The sequence below is a fragment of the Amblyomma americanum genome, chromosome 2 (genome assembly GCF_052857255.1).
Source record: "Amblyomma americanum isolate KBUSLIRL-KWMA chromosome 2, ASM5285725v1, whole genome shotgun sequence".
Taxonomy (NCBI): domain Eukaryota; kingdom Metazoa; phylum Arthropoda; class Arachnida; order Ixodida; family Ixodidae; genus Amblyomma; species Amblyomma americanum.
In genome coordinates, this window is record NC_135498.1 from 101076862 (window position 1) to 101098064 (window position 21203).

Below are 21203 nucleotides of genomic sequence, written 5' to 3' on the forward strand. Positions count from 1 at the left end.
AGAAAAGAAAGGTGGCTAGAGATTGCTTTGCCACAATTTAATTTTCTGTATTACTCTGGGTCATGTTCGTAAAGCCATTTTGTGTATTAAAGCACGGTGTACTTAAAGGGGCTGTGAAAGGGGGTCTCAACAAAGATGTGATGTGCCTAGGATGCTAAAGGACGCCGCTTCACAAATATCCTCCAGCAAGAATTTTTTGGATGCGTTTTGTGGAAGCTCAGTTATCTGTAGTCAAAATTTGAATTTCGGCGTCTTCATGCCTTTCCCTCTCCTCTCGTCACTTTTTTCACGCTGAAATGTCGGCGCTCCTCCGCTGCCCCTTTGCACTCGCCCCCTCCACCGGCTGCTGACGCGAGCGAACCAATGCTAGCAGCCTACTGCTGACGTAACAAGTGCTACATGACGTAACGAGCACAGATTCGGGCGAAAGCCCAGCACCGCAAGTCGCCTCTAGGGGCACAAGCGGGATTGTTGAAAATTGTATTCTAAATTGTCGGCTCGCTCTTGAGTTCTTGTATGCAGTATGAACGCTTGTTGGCCTGCACTCCACATAATGCAAGCATTTTATAGACAACCTCAAACACCTTTTTCAGGGACCTTTTAATACGAGGAAAACTTAAAGGGGCCATGAAAATCATCTCCATCTTACAAGAAGTGCTCTTTAGAAGATGCGTTAGCATGCCAGTTGTGTTGAAATATCTCATTACAGCAGGGCTTCTCAAACTGGGTTCCACGTGCTGCTTTAATGGGTTCCGCAAGAATCCAAACTTGCCTGGCCCTCCTTTCCGGTACACTTCTGACAAGTGTGCACAAAGCAGACATGGTACTTCGTTTGTTAAAGCTCATTTCAGAACGCGATTACAGAAAAAAACCAGCAGAAAAGACGCAATCACAAGGACTAGACAGGACGACACCGGATACACAACAGAATTTTACTCGGTGAAAATTGCCACAACAGTGCCGGGTGCACTGCGCTATGAAGCCATCCTCTATGATGGCTATTATCGATCGCCTATCCTCTTGTGTGTGCATGCCCAAATTGCATATACATGCTCCTGTGACCATTGTTACATCAAATAGCCTCACAGTGCATCTTGCTGATGATCTCGTTGCATTTTCGCCTGTCCACCACAGGAGTCCTACATGCGGAGCGACTTCCACATGCTGATAGTGCGAGTGGTGGTGAAGTACCTGCACCAGTTCCGATACTCTATTCCGGACACAAGCAGTAAGAACGGGGGAGCCCTATACCAGTGTAATCACCATCATCCGCTGGATGACATCAAGATGTGAGCTCCCATCCTTCACTTACAGCTGTTGGTTTGCAGGGACGCCCCAAGAGAAATATACTATCCACTGTCCTGGCAAAATCTGTTATCTATTTCAGCTGCTGAGGCGTCCTCTTAGCTACTGTAGTAAGCCTCAAAGGCACTTAAGGGGGGACACTGGTCTTAAAGCTATTTTCATTATTTCTATGCCAATAATAATGAGATTTAACTACATTGCCCAGTTTTTTGTGCTGATTTCAAATATGCCTTTCTTTTTTTTCTAAGCTAGTTATTACCCAAGTTACATCACATTAATTAGTCATTAATTAGAACCTCACTACAATGAAAATGGCTCGGCAAAAATTAATTTTTTAAACATGGCTACATAGCCTAATGAATAGAGAATGCAATGTTCAAGGCAGTTTTTTCATTTTATCCATGTGTGTAATTTAATGAAACTTTGAACATCAACGTTCAAAATGTGCTTGTCAAGCATTCAAAAGTTTGCAAAATCATTAATTTTTGAAGCCTGATAGGGGAATTCTGTCTTGAACATTGCAACCCCTGCACCTTAAGCTTCCTTTAGCAAAAAAAAATTACGTCTCTATCTGCTCTAGATGCAGAGATATCATTGTCCCAAAACAGCCGGGTGGCAAAAATTTGCAAATTGAGAAAAATGAGAAAAACCCAAATGGGCCACAATTTATTGAATATTCATGATGATATCTGCATATTTATATTTCCTGGGGGCTAATAAGCACCAGGCATGTAGTCTGACTGCTGCTTGTGGGTAGAGTGCCGCTTTTGCAGTGCCCGTTGCACACTTGCAGAAGAGGCCCGTTTGCGCATAGACTCGGTTGTTCGTCGCCTATCCTTCTCAGCCATCCTCTTCCTGTTACTTAGGCCAAGGTTAATGTCCAGCTCGCTGAGTATTTGGGAAGACGCTTGAAGACTGCCTGCATTGAAACGGACAACAGCCTCTGCAACAGCGGCTTGAACCGCAAATAATGATGCATGGCGCTCCTTTGGTGCCAGTGACCATATTAGCGAGTGCAAACTCTCGTTGCTGTTTTGAGTTTTTCCTCGCTGGCAACGCTCCAGCAGCTTTCGGTCTGCCAAGCGCTGATATATTGGCAATAGTGCCTTGCACACATGCAATGGCAAGCTATATCTGTGCTTCGGAGTGGGCTCTCCCTTTGCTGCGGCAGCATTTTGGCGGCACCATGAGCTTTGGCCCGTTGGGCACAGGCTGTGATTTGACACATTATCATTTGATGTAACGTGGTGATACGTGGCCATCACTGCCTGCTGCATTGCTTCGACATCTCCGGTGTGAGACTTCAGAGCCCAGCTGTAGTATGCAGTCAACTTGTTCACAAGGTCGCCCGTGAGCTTGCCTTTGCCACTGAGGCTCTCTGTTCCCTCGCCTTTGTGCTTAGCAATCACATTGCGCAGGGCCGTGCCCATGCGCTTTTGCACATGGTTTGTGCAGTCCTCTTTCTGCACTTTTATAAAACCATACACATCAGCCTCCTGCAGTGCCAGAAATGTGCGGCTATCTCCATCACACAAAACTGTCGTGTATCGAAGGCCATGTTTCTCTAATGACCTTTGAAACATGACAAGTGCAGCCTGCACTTCCATCTCGCCAGATTTTTTTTCCGTGTTTTTCTGACACCTGTGGCTGCTCTTCCATGCCTCATACGATGGGTCACTTTCCGTAGGCCCGTGCTTGCACCCCGCACAGAAGTTGCTGAACACAACATAGTCTAGTACAAGCCCAGTGAACAGCTCAATCACTGCTGCCACACCGATGTGCGATGAATGACCCCGGGTCATCCACGAACCGTCGAACGAGACAGCGATATTTCCAGGGTTGTCCAAGTGCAACTCTGTGTAGAGCTCGCGAACGGAACGGGCGCTGTCCATCATCACTTTTTCGGCTGCGCGTGTTGTCGCGGGCGTCAGCTTGTTTTTCATGTAACCTTGCCAGGTTTTACTGTGAAGCCCTCTATGGGAGATATTCATTACTGCAAAGACATCGTTCAGTGCGGTTTGCCGATTTCCCGTACTTTGCATTGCCCGTGCAGCAAGAATATTAACAGTAAATGGACTTATTTTTTGGCTCCCTTGAGCGCGCGGCGAACTCCACGCAGATGAAATCTCGCCGCAGTTCACGCACAAGAGAGCGAGCCTCACGGCTAAACCGTATTCACGATCACCTTTAGAAACGTCCACGTTTCCGCCACACACCTTGCACTTGACGGCACTCAGCAGTTCGGTGAAAGATTCCAGATTCACAATAGTGAACGCAGTATCGTGTACACTGCCGTTGGCGTCTCGAAGCGGGCGATCGTCGCAGTTGCCGATGAAATCCTGTTTCCTCTGCGTTGCTGAAGTCGAATCGAGAGCTTGTAGCTTTTCTTTAGCTTTCCCTTCGATTTCGAGCAATTCCGAACGCTGTAGCATCCTGGTGTCGCAGCGTATGCGGCCGCTGTGCGTAGCTGTCGCCGAGCTCGTTAGGCTTACGTCGACGTCCGCTGACGCCGCTTCACCGGCCGCTGGCTCTTGCGCATTATCGGTGCTTTCCGATGATGCAGGACGTGAAGGAAGGTTGTTGACTCGCTTATTTCTTTTCCTCTGACCGAACTTGTGCCGCGAGTGGAATTTAATCGGCGACATCGTTGTGCGTCGGTCTCGCTTCTTTCAACAAAATGGCGCCGGGGACGCGTCTGCCAGCGACCAGCAGCAAGCCTAGCAGACGAAGCATGCTAGAATCCGCCAATGGGAGGGCTCGTTTCAGTCACGTGCTCATATCAGCGAATCGGACCTCGCGCTTTCTTTGTTGTTTGTGCTTCTTTTTCTCCGCGGCCATTCAGGGCATGCAAGCACAAGCGGCGGGAAATTGAAGCGTAGAGAGTCTTCTTTCAAACGAGACCAAGATGGCTGCGATCGGCGCGCTGAGACGAGCGTTCCGGGGAGTAGAAAATGCACCGTTTTTATCGTCTGCTCATGCACAAAATCAGGTGACGCGGTGATTTACATTTCGTAATACGGCAAAAATATTGATTTCTGGGAGACAAAAATTTGTGAAACTGGAGATTAATAGTTGTAGATTCCGAAAATGCCATTTTCGAAAATTCGACTTTTTGGTCATTTTTTGGTCCCAAAGACCCGTGTCCCCCCTTAAAGGGGCTGTGAAAGGGTGTCTCAACAAAGATGCGATGTGCCTAAGGTGCTAAAGGACGCCCCTTCACAAATATCCTCCAGCAAGAATTTTTTAGATGCGTTCTGTGGAAGCTGAGTTATCGGTAGTCAAAATTTGAGTTTTAGCGTCTTTGTGCCTTTCCCTCTCCTCTCGTCACTTTTTGCATGCTGAAATGTCTGCTCCTCCGCCGGCTGCCGACGCATGCGAACCAGTGCTAGCAGTCTGCTGCTGACGTAACGAGCATGGATTCGGGTGAAAACCCAGCACTGCAAGTCACCTCTAGGCGCACAAGTGGGGGATTGTCGAAAATTGTATGCTAAATTATCGGCTCGCTCTTGAGGTCTTGTATGCAGCATGAACGCTCATTGGCCTGTACTCTGCGTAATGCGAGCATTTTATAGACAACCTCAAACACCCTTTTCAGGGGCCTTTTAATTTATATACAATAAAACCTCGTTGATACGTTCCCAGTTCATACAATTTCCCAGTTCGTACGCTCAAAATCGCGGACATTAAAAATGTCCCAAATGTCTCGTCATGTGGCAGGGCTTAGAATTTTCCAGACTAGGTTTTTTTTCCCTAAAAAATTCACAATAAAATGGTCATTTGTTTTTTCCTCCAAATTTTTTATCGACAATGTATATGAGTTGTAATTTATATTTTATGTCAAGACATTGCCTGCAACCTTGGCGCCGTTCAGACTTCTCTCTTTCATGGTAAAAGAATGCAGCGCGAAAAAAACAAGGACGAACAGAAGTGGACAGGACAGGGCGCTGACTACCAACACATTTATTCAGAAAGATGAGCAGCTTATATAATGCAGTCCAACACCCACGTGACCAAGAAAATAGCAAACGCGTTCAAATATCTAATACAAAAAAACAAAACGAAGTACACAATATCAAAGTGATACATATCTGGGTAACGCAAAGTCAGCCAAGAACCGATAAAACCGAGAGGACCACGACGCATGGAAAATGATCAGTCAGCAACCTTTGCCGCCAATGCAGCACAAGGCAAAACGAAAACGAAAATAACAATATAGTCACCGAACACTAAGTAAAAGTCGAAGCTAAAAGCAGGGTCGGGGCCAAACGCATAACATAACAATACAAAACGCAACGCAAAAGCTGAGTCAACCGTTCATAGTCAAACTGAGTCAAAAAGTTGAAAGTTCTCTAGAACAAGAATTAAAAGCAGACGTGATTAAAAAAAGGACGTGTTCATAGTGGGCCTAGAAAACTGGACTCCTTGTCTGTAAGTAAAATTGAAGGCGTGCTGACGCACTTGTCTCCAGCTTTGGCTATCATCCTTGCCTCAATGATGACCCTTTCAATATCTGTCCGCGCCCGTGCTCTGACAGCCGTGCGCGTGTAACATGGTTCGCAACCAACAAGCCCAAACAGCCGCTTTAGTTCTCTCTTTCCATGCATTGACATGCTTTGGCATAGCACATCTGCTTTGAGCGAAGCATGCTGTGTTACGAAAGCGGTTACAAAAATAGGTCGTCTTACAATTGTGTAAACACGGTAGTTCGTAATGGTGACTGCTCATGCATTTCTGTCGTGTTGCTTAATGAGTGCCACTGAGTTTCTTGTTTTTTTGCTTGCTGTGCTTGCATCACGGAACATGAATTGTGGTCACCAGGGCATGCCATAATGTGATTGTACGTGTTGCTCTTCTGCCATCTTGCAGCAGGATGGTGCCGCAGCTGCTTCGCAAGAGGCTGTACGAGTTCCTCAAGCAGGCCCTCACCCACTGGCCGCTCGACAACTCTTTCAGGCTGGTGAGTGCCATCGCCATATCTCGCACTTCGACCCTTATCCTGGAACTGTTCCCTTTCCAGAAGTGGCACTTTCAGGTGGGTCAAAAATTGGAAGCCTTCTGCATAATTGTAACTTGCTGTGCAGACTCTACTATGGAAACCAGAAGGCTTAGTTAAAATGGGATGAGTTCTGTATAGTGGCACAGCGACCCGAGAATTGTAACCGACAAAGAAGAATGTGCGAGCTTTGGGTGCGCAGCAGTGTTGATTACATGGGGGCAGTCACGGCCACCATCATATAGGATGCAGCTACAGTGAAACCCCGATTATACGACTTTCTCGGGACCACGAAAAAGCGTCGTAAAATGCGGGCGTCGTAAAATCCGAACATAAATTGTGCCTAATAAAAATGCTACTTTTCTCACGCGAGGAATTTATGTTTAACTTCAATGTAAACTACTAACATAATCTGCAGGGCTTGGAAGCCGAAATTACCAAAAAAGTAAATGCGATAAGAATTAATGCTGCAGTACAGGTACCAATCATGCTTTATTCAAACGGACCTTTCCGGCACTCCACTGCCCACTGCCGCGATTGCCCATAGGAAGGTAAAAAAAAAACACCAAAATTCTGTTGATACCTGGCATTTCTTACTATGCAAGTAAAATTTAGTTTAACAGAGCTGTTTCAGAGTCTTGTAAGCACCTGAAGCTGTCCACATGGTAAAAAGGCCTTTTTAGCAACCCGCCGCTACATGTCGACCATCATGTCAGCTGCTTCGAATTCTCTGCTTGCGATTGGGTAATATGCATATGAAACTGGCTGCCATTAAAAAAAACTGTGATTCGGTAATATGCGTACGAAGCTGTGCTGCAGCAGGCTTGCGGAAAAGACGTGCAAAAGCTTGTGTACGTGCACTCGAATCTCAACATGGGCAAAGTTGCACAAGCAAAAGTTTCGTTACCCCGTACAGTAGGTGTTCGGCTGGACATTCTTAAGCAACTTGTCTGAGCGCTTTCAGAATACTGTAAAAGAGCAGCAAGCTGCATTCTTAGGTTCTCGCCTATGATGTTTATTAGGTTACCCATGCCTCGACTGCCCACTGTGGTGCCTGATTCCAGTTCTTTAGCAGGGAGACAAGGTACACACAAGACAGAGCTTGCATGTGAGGAGGTTCTCCGACTAAAACGTCTTTATAACCTCGAGTTACGAGGCAAATGTCTAGCAGAAAAAATCTATTCTCAGAAATTATTGTAAGTATTGTAGAGTGTACACAAGTGCTTTGAACTCTTGGCTCCTCAATTGAATTCCTAATGCTTCATGAAATCAGCAGCAGCCCATGGAAAACTATCGTGGCGGGCTCACTGTGGAGAGGCTGTTTTTGTCCGAGACCTACAACAAAGGATAGAGAGCATTGAACTTATTCCTTAGTTCCTGGTAGCTCTCGGTGAGAGCACTGATCCAGTACTCACCACCGAGACGGCTAATCTTTGTACCCATCTGCTTAGCCGAATCCAAGCCAGCTTCGCCATGGATAAAAAAAAAAAGAATAGTTCCAAGGATCAACCACTAAAATTTGCTTCTAATAACAAAAAAATTCCTAGAATTGAGTTGGCTATCTGTGCTTAGGTGGTCAACCGTGTCCACTGTGCTCTTTAAAATGAGTTTAAAATGTCTGCAGTACTGCTCTGAGTGCCTCTTCAACAGTTCTGTGCTTTTAAGAATAAAAGAACAGGAAAGCTCCTCGGCAAAAACTGCATTTGGCTAGCTCAACCCTGTCCAGAAATCGGTGCTTTTCGGTTTCAACCGATTCCCTATCTTTTCTTTTTTTTTAGCTGCAGATGTATATCCAAATTTTTCAGTGAAAACCGGAAGCTGCGCGGCCTAGTTCTGATAAGTCTTAGGGGATCACCGAGCATTGCATGAATTGTGAGAACTTTTTTTTTCTGTTGTAATGTTCTTTTTTTTTTTCTTTTTTTGCTCCGACTCTTTTGGCAGCCGTTGGAGACATGGCTGAGTTTCATCCAACCCTGGAGGTATGCCCCTGCCTATCAGAGCAAGCCTGCAGGAGGCCGTCAAGAGGCACACAACCAAGAAATTGAGGCACAATGGTCAGTACTGCCCTGCTGTTTTTGGATTTGGTCTTTGCTTTCGCACAGAAATGGGATGTTATCACCCTTCTGTTCTGGCGTGAAATACACTCGTTTTGTCGCTTTTCATAATCGGTGTTGCCGTGGTGCGTCGAGCAGTTGAGTCTGAAGTTTTTGTGACACCTGATCAATGAGATAAGATGTATGTAGTGGTATGTATGTGTAAATTACTGAAGTGGTCAGTAGCTGAAGTGATTCATGTACAGTGTCTGATGTCTGCACATAGAAAGGTTGCTGTCATGTAACTTGTGTGTCTGCTTGAATAAGGTTGGGTGAGACTGTTTTGTCTAACAAATTTTATTTCGAGGTTTTGCGATCATCTGGTCGAGAATTTCTTCATCATTCAGGAAATATATTGCACTGGGATATTTGAGATTTAAAAAATGATTTCTCATCCCTTTTTGCTGTCATACGAGTCAGCCGGAAAATTGGGGCATTTTCAGACAGTTTATTAGTGAATTTCTCAAAAAAAAAAACAAAACAGGTTTGGGTACCCTTTTTTCGGGAAATACAAGGCGAAAGCAAACAATTTTCTTGCAGATGTTAATCAATGCCGTTTACATAAATGGTGCCAGAATCAGTAACCTAAGTTCATTTATATTTTTCTGACTAAAAAAGCCACCTAAAGGCGGCAGATTATATTGCAGCAACAAAGAAAAATAATTAATCTAGTTTTTGTTCGAAGGCAATAATTAGTACCAGTTGTGTAGATAATGGTTGCTACTGTCATACAGGACACTCTGCATATAGTAGATTTTTAGAAAAGGGTGCATTTGTAGGACAAAAAGAAGAAAAAAATACTAGACAAAATTTCAACCTAGTTCTGAGCCCAAATGCAAGCTGTGTCTATCTTTAAGATTCCTTGCAAATTTTATTCCCATAGCTTTTATTACAATTGCTGTACAGGCAACTTTCGAAAACCACTTCCAAATCTCACTTTAAATGCCTTGCCACTTTTTGTGGGAACAGGTATTGTGGCAGTGTGCAGAAAGGTTCCTCTTTTGTCTGAAACTGTTAGTAAAGGCAGAACAGTAAATCGACAGCTTTTGTGTGTTTTTGTGTGTGTGCGTGCGCTTGTGCGTGTGTGTGCATGCTTGTGAATTGTGTGCTTATTAATAAGTATTTGTGGTGTTCGAAGTGTCAGATACCATTAATGGCTCAATGGCTTATACTAAACACTGACCTTTAATTTAAATCCAACGTTTTGAAGCCGGCTTGACCCAAAGCATTATCTGCAAAATTCCTTGTGCCGACCGCGACGCAAGCTGCGTCGGTGAAACCAAAAATCTAAGAGAAAGAACTCAGCAACTTAAAAACTATGTCCACAACTTCGCAACAGAGCGCAGTTCTGTAGCCGAACGTCCCGAAGACTCAGACCACAGATACAACTTCAACGAAACCAGCATCCTCGGAACTGAAACATATTACCGCTAAAGGCTCTTTCTCGAATCCTGGCACATTCAAACAACCCCGAACAACTGCAACCACACAAAGGAAAACCTGCCTGCAATGTATGCACAGGGACTTCGCTCTGCAGCTCAAAGAAGAAAAGTCTCTATTGACTGCTTCTGCACAATCCAAGACTTACTGCCTTAACCCCTCCACTCCCTACCCCTCCCCCGCACCTTTCACATCGTCGCTTTCCTCGTTTTTACCTCCTGCTCCCCTCCATGCATACTTAATGACGCTAGCTATTGCCCCCAATCGCCCCTGAAGAATTAGCAGGGCCGGCTTCGAATTGTTGGGTTTTAAATTAAAGTTTTTGGTTGGAGATGTGTCAGTTTGTTATAAGCCATCAAACCCAACCAGATGGCAAATCAGTCAACGTGTTTAGTTTTCACCCTCAGCGGTGCGTGCAGTCACACTTGGGAATCACAGGAGTTGTGGGACAGCATTGTTTGAAAAACGACTTGTGGGACATCCATGCACTGCCCCACAACTCTCTTTTCCAGCTGTACGGCTTGAGCCGCAGAGCTGTGAAGTCTGTCATTGACTCCTTGGATGTTTGGAAGTGGAGTAGCGATTTAGCTGCAGCCCCAATATAAGTGTTCCCAATGAGGCGCATTGGGGTGGCTTATCGAGGTTATACAGTAACAACTTGTCAATTCGAAGTTACGGTTAATTCGAACTGACGCCCGGGTCCCGGCATAGCCCTGTGTATTTCAATGGGGGGAAAACTCCCGATAATTCGAACAAGTCGGCATCCACTACGGTTAATTCGAACTCTGAGCCGCTGGCTGCCACCGGTCCTCGTAGATAGTTGACCCGTAGCGAGTAAAACCTGCTCAAAATTTACCAGAGATGTAAAACAATGGTAAAGAATAAAAAAAGTTGAGTGCACGAGGCTCACGAAGCTCGCGCTCCGGTGCATGCGGTAGCAGGTTTTTGCTGCCGGAGCACCCGCCCGTGCCACTGATGCTTTGGCGCGAGCCGTTCCAGGTTTTCGTTGCGCGACGGCCGCTGGGTCGCGATCACGTGGTGTAAACAACGTAGTATGGCGGTGCGGGCGATAACGGCTTTTGTTGGTGCCGCAAGCGTGCACGAGCTACGTGGATGGCAGCGTGGAGACGTTGGAGCCCTTGAGTGATGGCGATATAATTGAGGCTGCATGCTCCAAGCAGACGTCGCAGCGCTCACGTGCAGTGAGAACAGCCGACAGTGATGAGTCCGACGGCGGCGACGAGGCTATGCCACCGCCAAGTGCACGTGAAGTATCATCGGCGCTCGATGTTGCAGCACGCCACTTCTCTGTCATTGAGAGCTCTTGACGTTGCGCAGGAGCTTTGGGCAAGCTGCAGATGATGCTGATGGAGTCTCGGCAGAAGAAATGCAAGCAAATGCACTTCGCTGATTACTTTTAATTTTGACAACACTTCCCCATAAATAAACATGTTTTGTAGCATAAAGAGCGTCATATATTCCAGCACTAAACCTCACTGCTCATGCAGATGCATTCCAGTACTTTTTTCTGGTGCATAACTGGCCGATCAATTTATTCCATTTGCCACTAGGACAGAATGAATTTAATTCTCAGAATATGCCCGGCGCAAAACGTGCAGTAGCGCCTAACTCGCGATAACAAGTCTAGATGTGACTGCTTCGGGTTCTGCCCGCGCAGCGGGGCGCTATAACCGCTCATTCTAGCGCTCATTCGATAATTCGAACAATTTTCCAGTCCCCTTCAAGTTCGAATTAACGAGTTTTTACTGTATTTAGAGCCAACTTTCTGTTAGCCAGCACGGGCTGCAAGTTTAGGGGGTCAACTTATTCGCCGAAATATGCGGTACTTTACTGACCAGACGTTTGAAACAGTGTTGCAGGGTTAGTAGGTGAACACAGTCTTTCTCCTCCTCCACTGCATTGCAGGCAGCCCTTCGTGCAGGAGCACCTGCTCTTCTACACGGAGCTGCTGGGCATGCTGCTGCCCCGGTTGTGCCGCATGGAGCTCGCGAGCCGCCGCAACGCGTTCATGCTCTTCCGCGTTGCAAAGGTGTGTGGGGGGGTGTTCTCTGGGTTTTTTTAATTTTTTTTAAATCTTGTTTTGTTCCCCACCTTCTTGTGATTGGAGAATCAAGGTTCTGTGTTTTCCCTTCTAGACAGGACAAATAAAGTCAGCGTGCCTTTTTGTGGGGCCATTAGCAGCAGCTGGACTTTTCCAGTTTTCACTTTTTGAAATTTTAAGCATTTATTTCACAATGCAGTAATCGATTTTTCATTTTGCAATTGCTATTCTCTCTGGGCGAATTAATCGCTTCTTTTTAAGGTAAAATATGTGATGCTGCCCCTTTGTGATCAATAGTCATGTAAAGTTTATCTTGGGCCTTTTTTTTTTTTCGCGAGAACAGTTGATACACCAGTAATTGTTGCATAAATATATATATTTGGGGCTATCTTCAGAGAAGGAATTGTTAAAAGCCCAAGTGGGAGTTTCGTTTTAAAGACTTGGTTGTCATGTTATGGCTTAGCAAGACAGACACCTAACATCGGCGATGGAACTGCCACTGAGTCGTTGTGGAAGCCAAAACATGGCACTGTTTTGTCACTTATGTGTAGTTTCATGCTGACTGACTTGTAATGATTGTAACCCTTGCCAGTATCCTTTACATGCGGTGAATAAACTTAATTAACCAAGCAGCAGCCCTAAGTGGGTGATGACATTCTATGGGCTGTCAGCGCTGCACTAGCAGATGCTCACGGCCTGAAATGCGATGTCTGAGGCCATGCAGCAGGGCCTCAAATTGCTTACTTAACCAAACTGTACCATTGCTGATACCATGCCCCAGGTTCTTAATTTTGTCATTCCAAGTCCATAGCCAGCTAGTAGTGGCTTGAATGTCAAGGATACCTGTTCTTTTGGTTAAAGATGAATTTCAAAAAATGAATGCATCACACTTTTGCCAGTTTCTTTCAGTTTAAGCTGGAACGTCCAATCTCTAGTTAACAGCAGCTGTCAGTGTATTGGTCCATGTCGTTTATCAAGAAGCAGCTGGTTGACGTGTGGAGGGAAAGGTCATGTTGGGGATGAAAATTTTTTTGCATTAGTAGGAAGCGGTTTTAATGACCGCCAGATGATGGAACTGATGGTTGTTGTGCCTGGTAGTGAATTATCGAAGCTTGTAGAAATGAAAAATGGCTGGTGTTTTAGCATTGCAAAGCGAGAAATATTGTGCGAAAGCAGTTTTTTGTGGGTGGACACCACCTCCACATACCTGAAAGCGCGCTTGTGTCCACCCACTTGGGAGCCAGTTATGCTAGTCTTCAGCTTTTTCATCATCAGTGCCGTTTACCCAATGTGCGCTGCGTTTCTGCAACCGTGTTGTCAGCATTGCTTTAGTGCCATGTTTCTGCCACAGCGTTGTCCACGCCAAAGCAGGCAGTGCACACCTCTCTGTCACTACCGCCACATAGCTCTGAGCGCAAATATTAGTTTGATCGTAATATTAGCTGATGAAGAAGACTATGTGCAGTGCACAGCGCGAGAGTGTGTTGCAGTTTAACAGAGGCTTGTTCAGCTGTGACGATAGCCTAATGCTCTCTTGCAGTGGCCAGTAGAGTTGATTGGTTCGTTCTGCCATGGGTTCAAATCTGTCATGGATAGTTCCTTTCTTTTTATTTATTTATTTCACTTGGCACAACAAACATCGCAAGATCTTGCTCGGGCGTTTACCCTTCGGAATAGTGCTATCACACTAAAACATGTTCGCACCAAGGGCTGAGGTTTTGGACATTGCTTATTTAGAGTGGCACCAGGTTGTGCACTCTGAGTGCATTGTATTTTATTGGTTGCTTTTAAGTGAAAACAATGTTCTTTCTTTTGTAAATTGGTAATTCAAGCAGCATCGCTACTGGCAATAGTACAGCTTTTCCCGATTTATTTTTTTTTATGTGCTCTGCAATGTACCTCATTCTATGTTTTCTTTTGTCACTTGTTTGCAGGTTTTTAGCCAGCGTAACCTGTATTCGATGATTAAAGAAGGTGAGTTGATCATGTATGAATTTCACGTTGTTGGGTATATAGGGCTGAGCTCCACCACTGGAGCAAATGGCGCCAACATCAGTCTTGCTCTGCAGGAGCAGAGAGTGCTATTCTATTCGCACTAGTCTCTCCATTTTTCTCTGTTAGTGAATTCATGCATCGCTCATTCGGATCATATCATGCCACAGCAACAGTGGCACTTTATCAATATTTCTGCCATGGTGGTTCATTAGTGGCTCAGTGCCGGACATACGCAATGGAGCTCGGGGAAAACTCCAATTTACATTAGATGCCCTTTATCAAAAGTAACAAGCCCAAAACGTTTCGTTCTGGGGCTTGCTCTGTGGCGTGTTATGCATTTCAGCCAGCATTCCAAATCTCTTGAAGGTCAAAGGAACACTGGTCATCTTTCTGAAGTTTAGCTTGGGACTTTCTGAGATGCTACATAAATCCCATACACGGCTTGGAAACAAATCCTTTAAGCCAGGAGGTTTCAAACTTTTTTCCTCAAGGGACCCCAACAGCGTTCAGTATGTGCCAACACCCCCCCGATCACAATCAGTCATTACAAGCATCACCGTTAGTCACCGTTGGTTGTGAATGGACCTCCTTGTGTTTTTTTTTTTTGTTTGTTTGCGGTTTCATTCACTTTTGTAAGCATTTGTTTGTTTTCTTGCTTTAAGCAATCAAGTTTTTTATTAAATGATTATCTTTTACTCATGCTCAGACCTCCAACTCCAAGACGAGAATGCAGAAAGCTACAATCGCAATTGCACCAATTGTAATTGCTATTACAATCGCAGTTGAAGTTGCACCGCATTCGTGTGCTCGATCAGGTGGGCAGTACACAGTATCAGGCGACGGCTCGCCCAGCTTTCACTTCACGCTCTTGGCCTTTTCAACACTTATGCCGAAGACCAGGAAGCAGTCCTCGCATCACAAACAGTCCGATTCCAACAAACACAAGCCTGCCACGCCCTTCTCAGGCGTGTAGGCACGACGGCGAACATACGAGCCCTGGATTCTCAATCCTCCCTAGAGAAACTACAAAGAAATAAAATCAAAGTAGTTCGATACCGAAGCATATGTTCAAAGATGTCCACACCGGCAGGTGCAAAGCAAGAATTTCCTACCTACGCAAGCAACTTGTCATCTCAACCAACGTGGTGTATGTGGACGCCGCGTCATACCCGGAGCACAATAAATGCGCAGTTGTCGCGATAAATTCTGAATTCTTCCCGGTGCTTGCTGCCTCCGTCATAGCAAACTCTCCAGCGGCAGTGGAAACCGCTGCTGTTGTACTTGCCATATGGCACTGCGACGAGCAAAGGCGCAGCACTCATGTGATCACGTATTCACAGCAAGCCTGCCGAAACTTCCTGCGAGGACGCGTCCCAAGGCACATCGCTCGACTCATGGGTAGCCAACCCCTCAATAAACCCCACCTGATAACGTGGACCCCTGGTCACGAGGACCCCTGGTCATGAGGGACTAGAGGGAAATGAAAGGGCGCACGCTTTAGCTCGAGCAGGAATCAACTGAGCGGGGCCATCTAGCGCATTCCAATTCATCCCTATTTCCTCCACGTGCAACGAACGCTTAGAGTTCCAGCATCTCCAGCGCCGAAAATACCCTCCTCCTTACAAAAAATTAGACACCCAGGAAACTATTTCCTGGCGTTAGAACCAAATGAACACTTTCCCTCATCTGCACAAACTCCACCTCATGCACCCAACACTATACCCTGATACATGCCCGTGGTGCCAGGGCTCCCCAACACTCTTCCGCATTTCATGGGGATGTGGGCCGAAACCGAGCCACTTACAGACACAGTACACGTCATTTGAGCAGTGGGAGGCGATGCTGACCAGCGATCATATCGAGGACCAAAGAGCCCTCATAAAACAGGCCCGTCTGACAGCTCAAGCCAGTGGAGCCCTGGAATGAGGACCCCACCCACAAGCCTCAAGAAACATTCCCCTGATTTTAGCCTTTGAAGTTTACTTATTGCTCCTGTTCCCGCTTCTCGCTTCACTGGCAGCATGGCTTCGGCATTTTTTTTTTCCAGATGAAAATGAAAATTGGTTTTTGAGGAAAGAAAATGGCACAGTAACTGTCTGGCATATCTTGGTGGACACCTGAACCCTGCCCTAAGGAAGGTATAAAGGAGGGAGTGAAAGAAGAAAGAGGTGCTGTAGTGGAGGGCTCCATAATTTGGACCACCTGGGGATTGCCCAGCATGTGGTCACACGTTATGGATCCTCAGGTGGTCGAAATTATATGTACTGGCTTTTCGGCGCATACGGGCTGGCTGGCAGCAGTAGTTCGTCCTGGAGCTACCAACAGCATCGAATCGAATCGCCCATAAAAACACCCCATGCGCACTTTTTTTTCTTTTTTGTCTTGGCTTGGCTAGTGCGGTGGTGCGGCTCATGCCGTCAGTCACCATGCACATGAATACATGCACTCCAACACACGGTGCCTTGTGCACCGTGCCGCTCTTCACACTGTCTTGCTGGCATTCAAAACATACGTACACTGCCACAGCAGTGAACTTGGCAGTGCACCATTTGGCACGCTGCCATGTTTGCCAGGCAAGCCACTGTCGCTGGCTGTCCCGTCGTTAAACATGCCGTGCTATTACTGGCACGCAGCTTCTTCACATGCTGCCAATGTGTGTGCTGTGGACAACACCGATGCCGGTGGTGTGAAACTAAGGATCGAACTAAGCAAAGGTGACACTCTAAAACAAGTTTTAACAAACCAGGCGCGGTGTTTGGTGCACACACGCCCACAAAGAGTGTACCGGAAAGTGGGTATAAGCCAGTGGGGTGCTCGTGGAACTTCCAAAAGGAGCCTGCAGAACCCGGTTTGAGAACCCTGCCCTTAGGCTTTTAACTTTTGACTAAGGCTGTGCAGTAGGCACTGCTGGCTAGCAGACAGTGTGAAGAACTATCCGCCAGAGGGTTTTTCTGTTGTATCTGACAACTGATGAGCATTCTAGTTCACAGTAACGGTGCATTTGAATTGGTGCCATGGGTGATTCCTTGGGCGTTATTCTGCACACAAGTCGTAAAATGCAGCTCATTCTGCGATTAACTGGTGTGCAGTTATGAAACCTAATGTTTCCGTCCTTGTTCCACGTGTTCCATTTAGCTGAAACCAGCCTTACCAGTGGGGCTGGACAGTCGCCGTCACCCACAACTGGTCTTCGGCGGCAGGCAGTGGGCGCTACAGTGGCCAACCTTGTGAAGCAGCACATGGCCGATGTCGAGGAGCCTGGCTTTGTGCACCGCCCATTGACTGGGGATGACCGACGCAAGCAGGTTGGACGTCTTATCATTGCAAGCAGTTGGAAGTGTTTATCCTGTAATGCCCAACTTGCAGAAACTTGGGGGAAAAGTCATGAGCTCTTCATTCCTCACTAGCGGTCCCTACAGTGTGGAAATGAAACCTGGTAGATTTATTGAGGAAAACATGGTTACACGTACAGTAGAATCTTTAAGATGCGATAATGGTTGATACAAAATTTTTGGGATGATACAGTTTTCTCAGTAAAGCTGCAAATGGGTCTAGTTTGTGTATATCTGTGTGGTTCCCTTGTCCCTTTTAAGAGTAGAATGTCAATTCGTTATCGGTCCACCGCCGCTTATTAGCAGCCGCAATCTGCAGCCATGTGTGGGGAGTGGGGGGGGTGCGGTTTGCTGTTTATCGATGGCCGCCATCGGTTGCTGCGCGTGGGGAGGGGGGTGCCGGTTCTGCGAGTTGACATAGCAGCCAGCACCTGCTGGCCAGCACTAAGAGCGGTACAACAGAGCCGTGCAGCAAAAATGCTACCACGCTGTAGCATGCCTGATATATCGTTTGTCTCTCCTTTATTTATGGTGTCATGCTTAGGTTTTTATTGTAAGTCGACCAGCCCCCCCCCCCACACACACTTTGGATGTTCATACTTTGAAAAATAGGTTGACTTACAATTGTGTAAATACACTAACAGTGAATTTGCAAGGCCAGCAGAGATCAAAAGCGATATAATGACACATCTTCCCGCTTTCAACACTTGCATGTGGCCTTGCTGACTAGCCAAGTAAGCGGCAAACCAAACTGCTAGTGCTCTTGCAGTTTAGAATTCCAGCGTGGTGCATGCTCTGCTAGTTAGAAGTTTGCTCTCGCACTACCCATCGCTGGCCCGCTGAAGCAACTACCAGCCCAAGCGAGCCGGGTAAACGACTCGCAGTTCAAATTTTCGTCAGCAGATCTAATCTGCATACATAGGAAGGATTTTTATTTTTGGGACATGGAGCTCCGTGCGCCTTAGCAAGAGTGAGACTGCCTTGGGCCCTCACAAATGGGTCATCTTCACACATAGGTCGACTCCCCCAATTTCACACCATCATTTTTGAAAAAAAATGGTTTACTAATACGCAGGAATACACTGTAATTTGTTTTTCTGGGATCTAACATTTCTAAGCCCTGTGCTTTACTGTAAAGCCCTACGGGTGTATGCACTTAATTAAAATGCAAATGCTTAAATAATACACCTTTGGATGCAACATGTCTACAATCAAACCTGATTATATCGAACTCAGTTAGATTAATTTTCCTTTATATCAGATAATTTCTGAACAGTATAAAGTTACAGGATGAATGTATAGGAAAATGTACGGCTACATCGTACAAAAGTTGGCAATCACATCTGATAGATCATACTTCGGGTAACTCCAGTCGACTCAAGAAGGTGGCTTTCCCTAATCACATCTCTGGAAGTTAGTTTCCCTGCATGAACTTGCTGTTGCTGTTGGTGCTGTGGTACTACGTAGTTCGCACAGACAAATGGTGACATGGATTTTCCATGACATAGAAGGCAGGTGTATACCTAGCCAACCAGAATATGCGTTTTTAGCACGTAGCTTTAGTTTTTGCTTGCTTTGTTGCGCAGTTCGCACATGCGGCGTGTTGTTTTGCCATCGGCAATTTTGCATGGTTTTCGTTGTCTCTGTGTGCACGCGATGGCATCCATGAAACAACTGAACCTTGCCTTTTCCGTGAAACTGGAATTTATCAAGCGAGTTGAATGAGGTGAGATGAAATCCGGAGTCGCCACAGTGCACAAGATTCCAAGAACCAAGCTGAACACCATTTTGAAGAAAAGGCTGATGTTCGGGCTAAAGCGGAGAGGGAACCTGGCGGAAAAAACAAATATCTGCAATGCTTGTAGAATGCGCTTTCGGTTTGGTGACCTACACGTCCAGCTGAAGAGCTTGGACGACAGCGAACTTTTTGCCAAGTGGCTGAAGTCTTAGAACGACGACCCAGTATGCCAAGATAGTGGTGTCTACCGCATCATAGACAATGGTTGTGCCCACCGTTTAAGTGCTAGTTTCAGCAAGATTGAACTTCGCTTCCTGCCACCAAACCTGTGGACCTGCAGTGCTTCAATATATGGACCAGGGGATAATGCAGGCTTGAAGGTTGTTTGTAGGAAACGTCTGATTGAACGTTTCCTGCAGAGCTGAGGACTGGACAAGGTCCAAGAATCGACCTCTTAGGCGCCCTGACTACGCTGAGTAGTTCGTGGAATGCCAATAAAAACAAAACTACACAGAACCGCGGCTGACATTCTGGTGCCTGCTTTCCTGGAGAAGACCGAGCAAATTCTTTGTCAGGTGAGCTCTACGAAGCCGTTGCGGGTCTTGATGATTTGTGGAACCAGTTTTCTGAAATTCCTAGTGTAATTTATGATGGGTAGCCATAGGCGGCTTCGTCTTTCTGCAGATGACAACGTTGAGACTGTGGGAGAGCTTGAGAACGAAGACTTCATTTTCGACATCGCGGTTAACGTGGGAACCACTGTTGCGAATTGTGACGAAGATTTCAGAGAATCCGTGCCCACCTGCTTCGACGTGCTCCATGCACTCAACATGGTTTGTTGCTATTGCCTGTCAATAGAAGGCTGCAGTATCAGCTGTTTGGAGTACATTGATAACATTGAAAAAATTGGTTCTGAGGCAACGAAGATGAAAAGACATTAAAAATTCACTCTGCACGCAGTAAGTGGCTGTCGTAGAAATGAATTTTTTTTCCATCTCAATGTGTTTGTGTGTTGTTGATTTTGCTGCTATTTTTATATTGAATTACACATTGCATCGAATGTGTAGGCCTTTTTTGCTATTTGATATGTGCGGGTTCACCTGCATCTGCTTGTGCAAACGTCGCAGCGCATCAACGTACGGCCGTAAGATCTTGTTTGCTTTTGGTGCTTGCAGTTGGTCCAGTTGGTGCAGCTGGCATTGCAGGCACAGCGGGTAGTGAGGTGGCAGCTGCAGGGTTCAGGCCAGGAAGTCGACCTCACCGATAGTGGTGGCACTCAGCAGCGGCGAGATCAGCGTCCACCTGGCGCCGCCACTTCGTGGTGGGGGCGTCTCAAGGGGTCCTTGCGATCAGCGCTCAGCTCGCTCATGCCATCTGGGGTGCCCGATGAGGTGGCTGAGCGCAAGAAGACTCTCCTGTACCTGCGTGCCTCAGTGGATGAGCTCTGCGGCACCTTCAGGGTGGGTGCTGCCGGTTTGTTGCTCTGGCATTGGGTTTTGGTGTTAAACCAGTGACTTCACTTTTCTCTACTTGTCACACCCTGTCTTTCATAGTCCTTGAACATTGCTTTGGTCAACACTGGAAAAAGCAGACAGCTCCAGTTTTTTTGAAAGCAGTACTGAATCAACTCATCTTATGGAGTATATCGTATTTACACGATTGTAAGTCAACCCCCCCCCCCCCACTTCGGATTTTCAAATTTTGAAAGATAGGTCGACTTACAATCGTGTAAATACGGTAAATTAATATGTTAGGAATTTGGAGAATCGCTAGACACCTTTTAGCTTTGATTGTTATTGGAAAAGAAAAATAATTAACATCTATGCCTTCAGCACAGATTCATTTTTTCCTGTAATGCGCATTGAAAAGGTTGCACTTTTCTCTAGAAGAGGGGCTTAGAATTGCACATATGCCAAGTGCCCTTCATGGACCAGCAGGTAAGTGAAAGATTGGTGGAGGAGCCCGTGACCTCAGGCGGCTGAAGTGTGATTAGATCAGCTACTATTTTGTTAATTGCTGCTCTGAAATAAACAAGGCTTGTTGCACAAAAAAGGGCATTTCTATATTTTTGTCAGTTCTTTATTGTTTCTCCTGTTCTTCCTCCCTATCAGCTGAACTGACCTTGCAAAGCATGAAAATGTCTTTGCAGAATACTGACTTAAAGGGACTATGCAATGAATAAAAAGTCGCTTGTAAATGTTTTCAATGCTTAGAAATGATGCTAAGAAGCATTCACACCAAGTAT

General features: G+C 46.0%; 1 protein-coding gene across 5 annotated transcripts in view; it reads left to right on the top strand.

Moving 5' to 3' along the window:
- LOC144121673 (sphingomyelin phosphodiesterase 4) overlaps nucleotides 1-21203 on the top strand; it is a 73974-nt gene that overhangs the window by 36716 nt on the left and 16055 nt on the right. For 4 of the 5 annotated variants that reach the window (XM_077655012.1, XM_077655013.1, XM_077655010.1 and 1 more), the window contains exons 8-14: nucleotides 1135-1289; nucleotides 6172-6262; nucleotides 8240-8352; nucleotides 11758-11881; nucleotides 13828-13867; nucleotides 17024-17193; nucleotides 20134-20418. In XM_077655012.1, coding sequence (XP_077511138.1) covers nucleotides 1135-1289; nucleotides 6172-6262; nucleotides 8240-8352; nucleotides 11758-11881; nucleotides 13828-13867; nucleotides 17024-17193; nucleotides 20134-20418 — 978 coding nt within the window. The remainder of the gene's footprint in view (nucleotides 1-1134; nucleotides 1290-6171; nucleotides 6263-8239; nucleotides 8353-11757; nucleotides 11882-13827; nucleotides 13868-17023; nucleotides 17194-20133; nucleotides 20419-21203) is intronic. The other variant, XM_077655009.1, reaches the window with a different exon arrangement.